This window comes from Pogona vitticeps, chromosome 7 (genome assembly GCF_051106095.1).
Source record: "Pogona vitticeps strain Pit_001003342236 chromosome 7, PviZW2.1, whole genome shotgun sequence".
Taxonomy (NCBI): domain Eukaryota; kingdom Metazoa; phylum Chordata; class Lepidosauria; order Squamata; family Agamidae; genus Pogona; species Pogona vitticeps.
The window spans coordinates 1,786,760-1,797,890 of record NC_135789.1 but is presented as its reverse complement, the minus strand read 5'-3'; the positions used below and the strand labels follow the sequence as shown (position 1 = coordinate 1,797,890).

The following is an 11,131-nucleotide window of genomic DNA, read 5'->3' as shown; positions in this document are numbered from 1 at the left end:
AACAATGCTCGTAAGGAATACTGCACCTAACCATGGAGGCTTCGCTTCACGATCCTCAGGGACTCGGTCTCAGCTGCCTTGGGGTCTTCAGGTGGGCTGGGAGATGAGCCTGCCGGGGGGGGGCGAGGGGCAGAAGTCCCCAAATTAGGAGCTGGGCACATTTCATTCTCCTGCTTTCTAAGAAAGCACCTCCGCCCGTCCCTGCCTTTTGGGGAAAGGGGGGGAGGCGGACGTGCTCGAGGCCACATGGAGGGCAGGCGGCCGACCACGAGGGCCCATGCCAGAGGTGTCTCCTCGCAGGCCTGGCCCCGGGTGTCACCCGACACGAATAAGTGGTGGTGACACATCCTCCTGACCACCACCCCACCCCACCCCATCCCCGGGGGGGGGCTTGCCTCCTTTCGGGCCTTATTGGGTCCGATAACAAGAGGCGTTTCTCTCCAAAGCCCTCCTCGAATTCCTCAGCGGCTACCTCATGAAAACCACGGACCAGACCCTCCTGGGTCCTCCAAGGAAATAAATCTTAGAGCAGAGGTGGGAAACCAGTATGGGGTGTCCTTGCACTACAGTTTCCATCCTCCTTGACCAGCCTCTGGGAGTTGTAGTCTAACAACAATTGGAAAGCCAAACCCTTCCCCTTTAAATCATTGTGGGACCCACCTTTCTTACGGAAAGTCTATTATTTTCTTTTCCGCTTTTGTTATTATGTCCTTGTTTACAGGACATAATAGACGGGTCTTTTTCTTTATGTTTCCCATATGGAAATATTGTTTTGCTCCTTATTTAGTTTTTTAAATGTGTTTTATTTTGCTTTAAACTGCGGTGTGATGTCTGCTTTGGCTCCGATTTTGTCTCTGGGGGTGGGGGTGGTTCAGAGCAGGAAACCGCAAGAAAGCAGAAACAGCAAAGTATGTATTCGGTGAAAAGACAAATAAACGGGAAACAGTCCAGATAAAAAGGCTGTAGCTGCTGCAGGAACAAATATCTCGCCTTCGCATCCATCTCCCCTCTCAGCTCCATCTCATAGGCATCATCCTCCAGCAGTGCGCAGTATGGGGCAGAACTGATGTGGATTTTTTGGAGCTGGGAAGGACTTTTGGAACAAGTGAACACTTTGTTGAGTTTGTAGTAAATGGTAAAAAGGAAGCCGCCGACGTAATGCGATTGAAGATACCCCCTGAGAAGCATGTGGGCAAAGAAAAATCCCTCGGGATGTGGCTGAAGAACCATTAGCCACGGAAAAGACGTTGGAATGCAAAGGGCCGGGAGCCTCCTCTTTAAATCCTAGCAACGTTCAACGTTGGCCTTGGGAAATACCCATTTTTACAGTGCTACGTGTTGTGGTTGTTTTGGCTTGGGTCTGAAATGGGTGGGATTTTCTCACCGAAAATCGCTGAAAAGGAGGGGAAATTTGCCTCGATCGCAGGATGCCGAGAATTTCTCCAGAAAGAAAGACAAAGAAATCGGAAGCCAATGGTAGGACGCAGGAACACTTTTGGCTTTGTAAAGGGACAGGGCAGCTCGTTACAGCTGATCGTTCCAAGTCAATGAAAGGGGGAAAGAAGGGCAGGATGGTCTTGGGAGGAAGACGGGTTTAGATGCAGGCCGCCGCCCCCCCCCCCCCCCCCGAATTCAGAATAACCACATGGATGAAGTCACAAAAGGAAGGAAAAGTTCATTTGCGAAGTTCTGGCACCACCTCCTGGTCACGGTGGGGACTGCAGGCACCACCACAGAAAGAGAGAGAGAGACTCAGAGACCATTACCCATAATCCCCTTTGCCCTGGAGACCAGGTGACATCAGAGGGCCAATCAGGGGTGACTACCGGCTATAAAAGCAGCTGCTCGAAAGGGAGCGGGTTTCAGTCCGAACCACTTCCTGTGCCAGGAAGGAGGGAAGTCAATCTTGTACCTGGTCAAATGGCTGCTCTGTCCACCCCAGGGTTTATCGTAATAGATGACCATTCATCTGGTGGATAAGCACCATTCTGGCAGGCTCCATGCGAGACGCCGCGTTCACTGTGTCCCCAAAGAGACAATACAGGGGCATTTTGTACCCCACAACACCAGCCACGCAAGGCTCATATATATTTTTTTCGCTTTTAGAAAGTTCTGGATAATTCTCCACCGCTCTCGGGAGGCAGGGCTCTGCCCCTCCTCTAACCACCAGGTAATATTCCTCAATTTGGCCTTGAGGGTCCCACCTCTTCCTTATCGAAGCCGTGAGAAGCAGCTTTGTGTGGTACCCAACCCTGCACCCGACCAAGAGGCCTGGGGGGGATTTCTTTTTATGGAAAATAACAGAATTTGCAAGGATGACATGGCGGGGAGCAAAATGAGACATGAATGCATTATCTCAGGTGGATGCAAACTATCTGGCAAGTTTCGGGAATGAGATTTTTGGAATATTCATCTTTTAGATCATTCAAGGGTGACCGTGGCCCTCCTGAATCCAGCTCGGGAACGTGGACTTCAAAACCCCCCCCCCCCATAAGCCTTCGTCGCTGGCCCCTCTGACTCAGGGAAGTTCACACTCTGAAGGTCCAAAGGTTCATCTCAGCTGTTATGAAGCAACGAATATTCGTATGTATGTACATTTTGTTCTTAAAAGACCTTTCTCTGGAAGCTTCAGGGAGACACAGTCCCTCCCTCCCTTTAGAGGAAGAAGGGGACGGGGGGGGGAAGTCCTTTTACCGACCCTGATGAAAGACCACTTCTGTGTTTAGCCTCCTTTCTTTGCCTCTAGCAGGGACAGTCTCAAAAAAGAGGATGAGGTGGGAAGCCAGATCATTTTGCTAGCATTTTCCTCTCCCCTCCTCATCCCTCTTTCCTTTTGTGCTGTGCCTTTCCAGACTGCAAAGGTATAGGCAAAGGCTGTTTAATAATAAAAAAAAAAGCCAATGAGGATAAGGAATAAAAATGGCTGAGGAACAAGGATAAAAATGCTCCCGGCACCAGATTTAAAGCAGGACAAGATTTTAGGCCCGAAAGAACACTTTCCTGGACGAGGTCACCAGGCAGCAGAAGTTCAAACTGACTTAGAAGGCCTATTCTTATTTTGGGAGAACAGAAAGATCACACAGTAACTAACTGTGCTAGTTCATTAGCTAGCTTTTCTAACTCCAGCAGCTGAAATTCAGGGTTATTTCCGTTTTAGCCAGCATAACCAAAAAGCCGGCCACGTACCCAGCAAAAATTAGACAGACACAAACGAAGCTCAATAACGCGTCGAGAGAGTCAGTAGAGGCAGATTTGAAATTTATTTCTAGTTGGGTTTAAACAAAAACAAAAACAAACCCAAAACCTTTGGTATTTTAAATTAATCAAACCAATTGCATTTAAATCTCCAGAAAATTCTGCATTCCCTCATGACTTTCGAAACAAAGACACTGCAATAGATTTAGACTCCCAAAACGTAATGGTCATTAAAGTTGATTATTATTATTATTATTTTTACACTAGGCTCACAAAAAAAAAAAGGCCGAGAAACGTCATTACCAACACTAGATTAAGGAGTGCCAGATTATATAAACATACATTCTTAACTGGCTACAGCTTGCTCTCCAAGTAGGAACATGTGGCGGGGGGTGGGTGGGGGGAAATCAACACCCCAACTCTACCAACAATAAATTAATTAAAAGTAAACAGGGGAAAGGAGGCAGCAGTTGATGAATAGGAAACGGGGGTTGGAAACCTCAAAATTAGGCTAAATCTGGTGAAAATGGGAGAAAAGGCTTTACACGTGAACTTCTTATAACACCAAACAGCAAATGAAGAAAATGAGGTGATTTTTCAAGTATTCTCCGCTAGAAAAGTTTTTAATGGAAGCCAACAGCTCTTAAGAGAGAATGGATTTAAAGCAGGGGTTCCCAACCCTTTGCGTCCCCAGATGTTCTACATCTACAAGAAATCCTGGGGTCCCCAGGAAATCCTGGCAAGCGATTTCTGGGAGTTGTAGTCCATCTGGGGACCCAAGGTTGGGAACCCCTAATTTAGAGAGAGGGGGAAAGAAAGAGTTTAACAAGGACACACAGAAGCTAGCAGAAGTTCTTCAAACACCACAACAAATTCCTTCTTCCCCAAAAGGCACCAAATTAAAATAAATAAATTGCTGTTTTCAAAGATTCTTGGCTCATTCACATCTCCGCTTCTGGGAAGGTCTTCGTAGGCTTGTGCTGAGAAAAGATCTTTGGGTTCCCAGGGAAGAGCCCACGGTTTTCAGTCCACGGCCACTGAAAGGGTGCTCGGCCCGGTGCGGCCCCCGCCCTGCCCTTCTGCGTGGGCTTGTCTTTCAATGACGAGCGCCCCGACTCACAAGCTGCAGCATCCCCAAGTATTTCAACACGGCCAAACGGCAATCAGCTACAAAGTCCGTTGTTCTGCCGTACAGTTTCTTATTAGTATCTTAACACAAGCCGGGGGGGTGGTGGGGGAAGAAAACTCGTGGTGTTCCCAGAGCAAGACACTGCTACAGAGCTCAAAAAAAGAGTCACATTTCGTTTGGATTTCGGCTTCCAGAAATATGGGACCTGTTGTCCTCCACCCCCCAAAAAAGGGTATTCCCCCCCACCCCAGGTTTTGAGAGAGGATCTCAGTGCTGCTGATTTTGACAGTAGTCTCACTCTGCCTTTAATTTGGGGGCTGTCTCCTTGCACAGAGGTGGGTGGACCTTTCACAGTGACCTGATGTGAAGCATTATCTACTGGAAGCGACCACAGGAAGGAACCGAACACTGTCTTCACAGCCTTCTCGGTCCTGAATCAAAGCATTATTTTCAGGATTGGTCAGACCGACTGCCTTTGCGAGGATCGAACCACATACAATGCACATCATGAAAATAAGGACAGAAGTTGCCTTAGGTTGTCCCGGAGCAAAAAGGAGACTTACACCGACAGAAACAAATCTAAAGAGGAGAATTCCAGAAGTTATGCACAGTCTACACACAGGTCTTCTATCTTCTTCCTTGTTTTCCATTCCATTTTTTAATCCCGAGGAAAAGGCCACAGGTGGACGGGGCCTCTGGGTGCCTTTGCTTGAACACCCCTCGAACCTGCCCTCGTGACCCTCTTCCTTCTCTAAGCTTTTACACCGAAATCCACTTCAAAGGGGATAGATGGCAATTCCCTTCCCAGGCTGATTGAACCGGCTCCTTGTGCTTTCACTATGGACGAGACCAAGAGATGCAAGAATGTCGTATCCTAACAGCCAGCAAAGCAAAACTTCCTATTATTCCTTTCTGCCTCCCTCTTGAGAGAAAGCAGGTTAACAAAGTGAAGCGGCTTCTCCAGTTCTTCCACCTTCCAGTTCTGGGTTTATTCCCCCTGATGAGTCACCTTTTTCTGGACCAAGATGCCCTGGAGGCAGAAGGGAGAAAAGACAACATCCACCACCACCCCCAAGTTTCTCTCTTAAACTGTGCCTTCAGGGGGAATCTCATCCTAAATCATCACAAGTCCTCTTATCTCTGACAGCTGCAGCAGGAGCCCCACAGATAACAAGGGGCAGTCCTGGCAGCTCCCCCCCTGCCCTCCGATTCTTCCAGGATCATAAGAGGAAATCTCAGCATCCTTAAATGCTAACCCAGCACCTCCGCCCAGACGCTCCGACGCAGGGAGCTCACCCAAGGAACAACTTTTTAAGAGGAGACCCTCATGGGCTCATTCCGAGGCTGGAGAGGGCGATCCAGGAGCGGAACAGGGGGCTCAGGTGGATCCGTCCACCCTGGAAATTAATTTGTCCAGGAGCAAAACCAGTGCCTTTTTAAAAGACTTTATTTCCGGTTATTCTTTCCCTGTGCAGTCTTTGCATTGAGATCGGCAGCCTCGAACGAAGGCAAATGGGTGTCTGTGCGCGCTGCGCACCTGCCGGGCATCCGCGGCTCCCGCACAGGCTTTCCTGCTTCCAGAGAAAAGAGGAAAAGTCACAAACTTAAGAGGCCGGAGTCCGCCCCACGTTATCGGGCACCTCAGACCAGGCCGGCGGTAGTGGTGGTGGAGGTTCACACTTTGCTCCGGAAGAGCGGCTTGGCTCCCGGCCCGCAGTACTCATTGTAAATCAGTTTGAAGAGGAAGAGGTGGAACAGGGTGATGAGCGAGGCCACGCTGAACCAGAAGAGGAAGGGGAGTCCCGGGTACTGTTTGGCCATGTGCTCCTCATGAGCCAGGATGGCTTTGAGGTGCAGCGTGTGCCTCAGGTCCTGGAGGTGGACCAGGTCGGTCGAGATGTACAGCAGCGGGGTGATGGGCTGGGTCACCATGACCGGGAACGTGTGGCCGTGCGGCTCGGAGGTCAGCTCCACGGGGTCGTTGGCGCAGCCGCCCTCGCAGGCGTACAGCTTGACGGGCTTGTCCTGGAACTTCACCGAGACGTGGAGGAAGGGCTTCCCGTCGGCGTCCGGCAGGACGGCCAGGTTGATCAGGTCTTTGTTATAATGGATGCCCCGCAGGGAGTAGCTGTTCTGGAGCACGTTGGGGTCCGACTGGAACTGGAGGTGGTTCTCCGTGAACTGCAGCCCTCCGAAGCTCAGCACCATCCCCTGCATGACGCCGTGGGCCCCCGCGGCCACCAGGCCTTTGCAGCCCCGCTTCTGGAGCGTCAGCTTCCACAGGTTGGAGAGCTGCAGGATCTGGGGGACGGTGGAGAGCTGGCTGGGCCACAGGTTCTCGGCGTGCATGGTGGCGTGGCCGCTGAAGCAGTGGTCGGCGTAGTTCAGAGTGGCTTCCATCTTCTCCCGTTCCTCGCTGCCAATGAGGGGGTCGAGGAGAGGAGACGGGGTGGTGGACAGGACGTAATACAGCGTCATGTTGACGGTGTCGCTGGAAGGCGTGTGCGCATCCATGATCTTCCTCATTTCGATCCCTGAAAGACAGAGAGAGAGAGAACGTGGTTTAAAAAGGCTTGCTTTCCCTCGCAGCCGAGACGGGCTCCAGAAGGAATTCGGAAGTAAATTTGCAAAAGGTACGCAGGACATAAGCTGGCTGGGTAGCTCCATGATTTAGGTATCTAGCTGCGAAGTGAGAGGTTGGGAGTTCGATTCCCCCACTGTGTGCCTCCCGGGAGAAGAGCCAGCCTGGGTGGCCTTGGGCCAGCTGCAGAGTCCCAGGGTTAACCCCAGAAGAAGGGCATGGGAAACCACCTCTGAATACCCACTGCCTAGAAAACCCTGGAAAGGGACCCCATAAATCTGAATTGACTTGACAGCACATGATAGCATATTCTCACCAACAAGAAGGGTTTAAGTGAAACATTCACATGTCCTCCCCCCCCTCCAGACTATATTATGTATGCTTGTTGGAATGTTTTGTTCATTCCAAGGCTGGGCAATGGTGTCTTCTGGTTCCTTTCAAGCCCAGGCAGCCTGGCCAATGATTAGGGATCATGGGATCTGTAGTTCATGAACATCTGCATGGTTACAGGTTTCTCAACGCAAAGTTGATTCCTCAAAAAGGTACAGCTCGCTCGATCCTTTCCCAGAACGCCTCTCTCTGTGACAAAAAGAGGGCTGTTCAGGGACTAGAAAGCAACCCCCTCTCCGGAATAACACACCATGAATTTGAAAATTCATTTCTGTTCCTATATACAATATAAGATGGAATATTTATGTATTTTTCAATGTACTTAAAAGATTTTCATTGCACCTTTCTCCTTAAAAGGCAATACTTAAAAGTTAAAACACAAAGTATTACAAATATTTAGGATCAAACAAATACCATATTTCCCTGAAAATAAGACGGGGTCTTATATTAAGTTTTGCTCCAAAAAACGCATTAGGGTTTATTTTTAGGGGATGTTTTATTTTATTTTATTCATGTATAAGAATCTACACTGATTCAATTACAGCCATGTCTTTTTCTTTGGGTTGCTGCACAAGGGTGGAGGGTGGGGTTTCACTCAACTGGGGCTTATTTTTGGGCTAGGGCTTATATTTCAAGCATCCTGAAAAATCCTACTAGGGCTTATTTTCAGGTTAGGTCTCATTTTCAGGGAAACAGGGTATTACACTAAAAAAACAGTTAAAAAATCAATGCCAAAACACATTCAAAGCAATAAGGTATAAATACTACCATAGGGAGAACAACAGAAATCACTACTCCAGAAATCAGGAATATCTCCTGCCAATTTCCCACGAAACACCAGCAAACGCTCCTGAGCTAACGCACCCCTCCTAAATCTCATGCTTCCGACATTGTCATAGAAGACGTGGAACTTATGAGCCACAAATCTCACTGACAGAATTTCTGCACACTGACTTCAAGGTGTAAATTGAAATGTTTCTTAGACGGTCTGCTTCTCCTCCCCCCCACCCCCAAATTTCTCCCTGGGATAACCCACCCAGCAAAACAACCTGTTCCTTCCTGTGGAATCTTGTGTGTAACTCCAGAGAACCACAGAAAATGCATTATGACCCTAATCAACAGGATTCCTTATCAATTTCAGCTCTTACACTCACCAATACCACTATTTGAAACTGACCCCGGGAAGACCTGGAAATTGACAGGAGCAAGTGGAAAAGGGGCAACCGGATTGCAAGGGCCTTAATCTTGCAGAAGAAATCTGTGAATACTGGGGGGGGGGGGAATCCCCCCCATAATACTCACTGGGGAATCTCTCAGTCCCCACAGAGGTCCCCGAGGGATTTCCCTGCTGGGGTGAAATGGCAAAAATCATAAGAGATTTAAATAATAACAATAATAAATCTGTGAATATTTATTACACCCCTGCTCTGGAATACATCATGCAGTAAACACGAGGACTCCAGAAGACTGGCTGTGCCCCCCACGGCTCACGCCAGCCGTTGTCTCAAAGCGTTCTGAGCGATGCCTAACTAACTATCCAGTGCGGATTCCAGTGGAGAAGTCGGCACCTGGTGCCGGTTTAGAAAGCAGTTCGGATGGACAGAAAAGGCAATGCCACCGTCCTCGCCAGCTTGGAAAGGCCCGCCGGTCCAGAGGGAACCCTTGGCTGCAAGATGAAGGGCGAATTCAGCCAGCATGGCTTGGGTTTCGGGTCGAGACGGCTCTCACCGGAAATGAAGAGGTCCATCCAAGCTTGCCGGTGCTCCTGGATCAGATCCTCCGGCCTCATCCTCATGACCTCCAGCATCTCCTTCTTGGCCGCCTCCCGGAGCCGGCTGAAGGTCTCGTCCAGGCGGGAGGCGTCGATGGGCTCCGAGGTGTGGACCACGGACAGCATGGTCTCCTCGAACTGGGACTTGGGGGCCACCTGCACCCGGCTGACCACCTTCTTGGTGGCCACCACCACCAGGACCACCGTGTCGCCCGGCGGCTGGAGCACGCGGCCCGAGGACAAGTAGAACTGCCGGTCGCCGGCTTTCTCCAGGCTGGTGACGAACCGGTCGCCGTTGGGTCCTCCTCCCAGGGACGAGGCCAGGCCGGGCAACTCGAAGGCCACCAGCCGGCCGGTGGGGTTGGCCACGGCCAGGTGCTGGAGGTAGAGGTGCGGCCGCCCCCGGTGGGCCAGGATCTCTTCCCGGACGGTGACGCAGCCGGCGGAGGCCCCCTCGGCTGGCCCCGGAGCGGAGGTCTGGAGGCACCGGACGGTCCGGAGAGCGCCTTCTTTCAGGAGGGCCACGGCGGCCCCCAGGTCAGCCACGGTGTGATCCGGCGCCCGCAGCTGGGTCAGGGCCACGTACTCTGTGGCGTGGGCCGGGGTGGCGGCGGCCAGGGTGGGGCCCTTTCCGGCCGGGGCCACCCACAGCCGGTTAGCAGCCACGTCCAGCACCAGGTAGCCGTTGCCCACCAGGGCTGGCGGGAGCTTGGCCTTAGCCTCCGGCCCGCCCTGGAGGAGCCGGGCCTCGCCTTGCTGGGCCAAGGCCTGCCAGGCCCGGGTCTCGGCCTGCAGGCACTGCCCGGCGGGTCCCCCCGGGGGCCGCCCCCTGGGCCAGGGGAGAAGCCGGGGCCAGGCCCCGCCGAGGTACCAGGAGACCACCAGGAGGAAGCCCAGCAAGGCCAACAGGCGCCGGGCCCAGCTGCTCGAGAGCAGGCCCGGCAGCCCCTTCAGCCGCTGCTGCACCCACATGGAGGAGGAGAAGGAGGAGGCCGCACGGGGAGCCGGCGCCTCGCCTCGCCGCCAGGCCGGGCGCTAGGTCATGCCCCGCCGGGCAGCGCCGCTACGCGAGGCCCCGGCTCCAGACGCGGCCTAGTCGTCTCCGCTGCTCCCGCGGCCGCTGCCTTCGCCCCGGCGGGGGAAGCGGCGCCTCGGGGCCGCCTCGGGAGCAACTCTGGCCGGCCGCCGGCCTCCCCCTTTCCCGGGCCTTCCTCTTTCCTTTCCTTTCCTTTCCCGGCGGAGGCCACGGAGCGGCGCCCGGGAGGTGGTGGTTGTCGCCGCCGCCTCTTCCCTTCCTGCTTTCCCCGCCCTTGGAGCGGGATGAAGGCGGGCCGGGGCGGCCGGAGGAGGCTGGGCCGGCGGGCCTCTGGGCGTGTGCAGAGTCCGCCGCCTTTCCCCCCCGTCGCGGGGGGGACACGGGAAAAGGGGGCCTCTGAGCATATGCAGAGTGCCACTGCCTTGGGAAGAGCCTTTCCACCCCCTCCGTCGCAGAAAAGGGGGGCTGTGGAGAAAGGGGCCTCTGAGCATCTGCAGAGCGCCCCCTTCACAACCTTTCCTTCCCAAAAGGATGGGGCTGGTGGGAAGAGGGCCTCTGAGCATCTGCAGAGTGCCACTGCCTTGGACAGAGCTTTCCCCTCCCAGAAAAGGGGGGACTGCAGAAAAATAGGGCTTCTGAGCATCTGCAGAGTGCCTGCTCTGCCAGCAGGATGAAGGCTGCCTTTGGGAGCTTGCTGACAAAGTGCCCCTGAGCATCTGCAAAATTCAGCTCAGATGGTACCCAAGGAAAAATGGGTTTCTGGGCATAGGAAGATTGTTTTTTTTTCTTGGAGCAAAACCATGGAACAAGAGTCATGCGGTTTGGAGGGGGTTGATGTAACTCTGCAAAACAGCCCACTTTTGCCCCCCCCAAGGCTTATGGTAAAACTGCCTCTGAGCATGTGCCGAGTGCCTGCTTGCTCCAGAGAAGGGAGAGAAACATTGTAAGACTCATTGAACTAAGTTTGACTATGAGTTCTGTGCTGGTCGGAGAGTCAGATGCCTTGATCATGATCAGCAGGTCAGACTT

General features: G+C 52.6%; 1 protein-coding gene across 1 annotated transcript; it reads right to left on the bottom strand.

Annotated features, from left to right (window-relative positions):
- Nucleotides 1-5,753: 5,753 nt before the first annotated feature.
- On the bottom strand, nt 5,754-10,189 carry KIAA2013 (KIAA2013 ortholog). The gene is made up of 2 exons (XM_020781980.3): nt 9,024-10,189; nt 5,754-6,858 (listed from the first exon to the last, which is right to left on the bottom strand). Exons 1-2 carry the CDS (start codon nt 10,036-10,038, stop codon nt 5,999-6,001), a joined length of 1,875 nt encoding a protein of 624 aa, XP_020637639.3. The 5' UTR covers nt 10,039-10,189; the 3' UTR covers nt 5,754-5,998.
- Nucleotides 10,190-11,131: the final 942 nt, after the last annotated feature.

What these genes read in the sequence shown, in the direction of transcription:
- KIAA2013 (XM_020781980.3), bottom strand. Translation starts at nt 10,038, where the DNA reads ATGTGGGTGCAGCAGCGGCTGAAGGGGCTGCCGGGCCTGCTCTCGAGC. An exon ending in GATGGACCTCTTCATTTCCG is followed by an intron (nt 6,859 to 9,023) that starts GTGAGAGCCGTC and finishes TCTGTCTTTCAG; the next exon opens with GGATCGAAATGAGGAAGATC.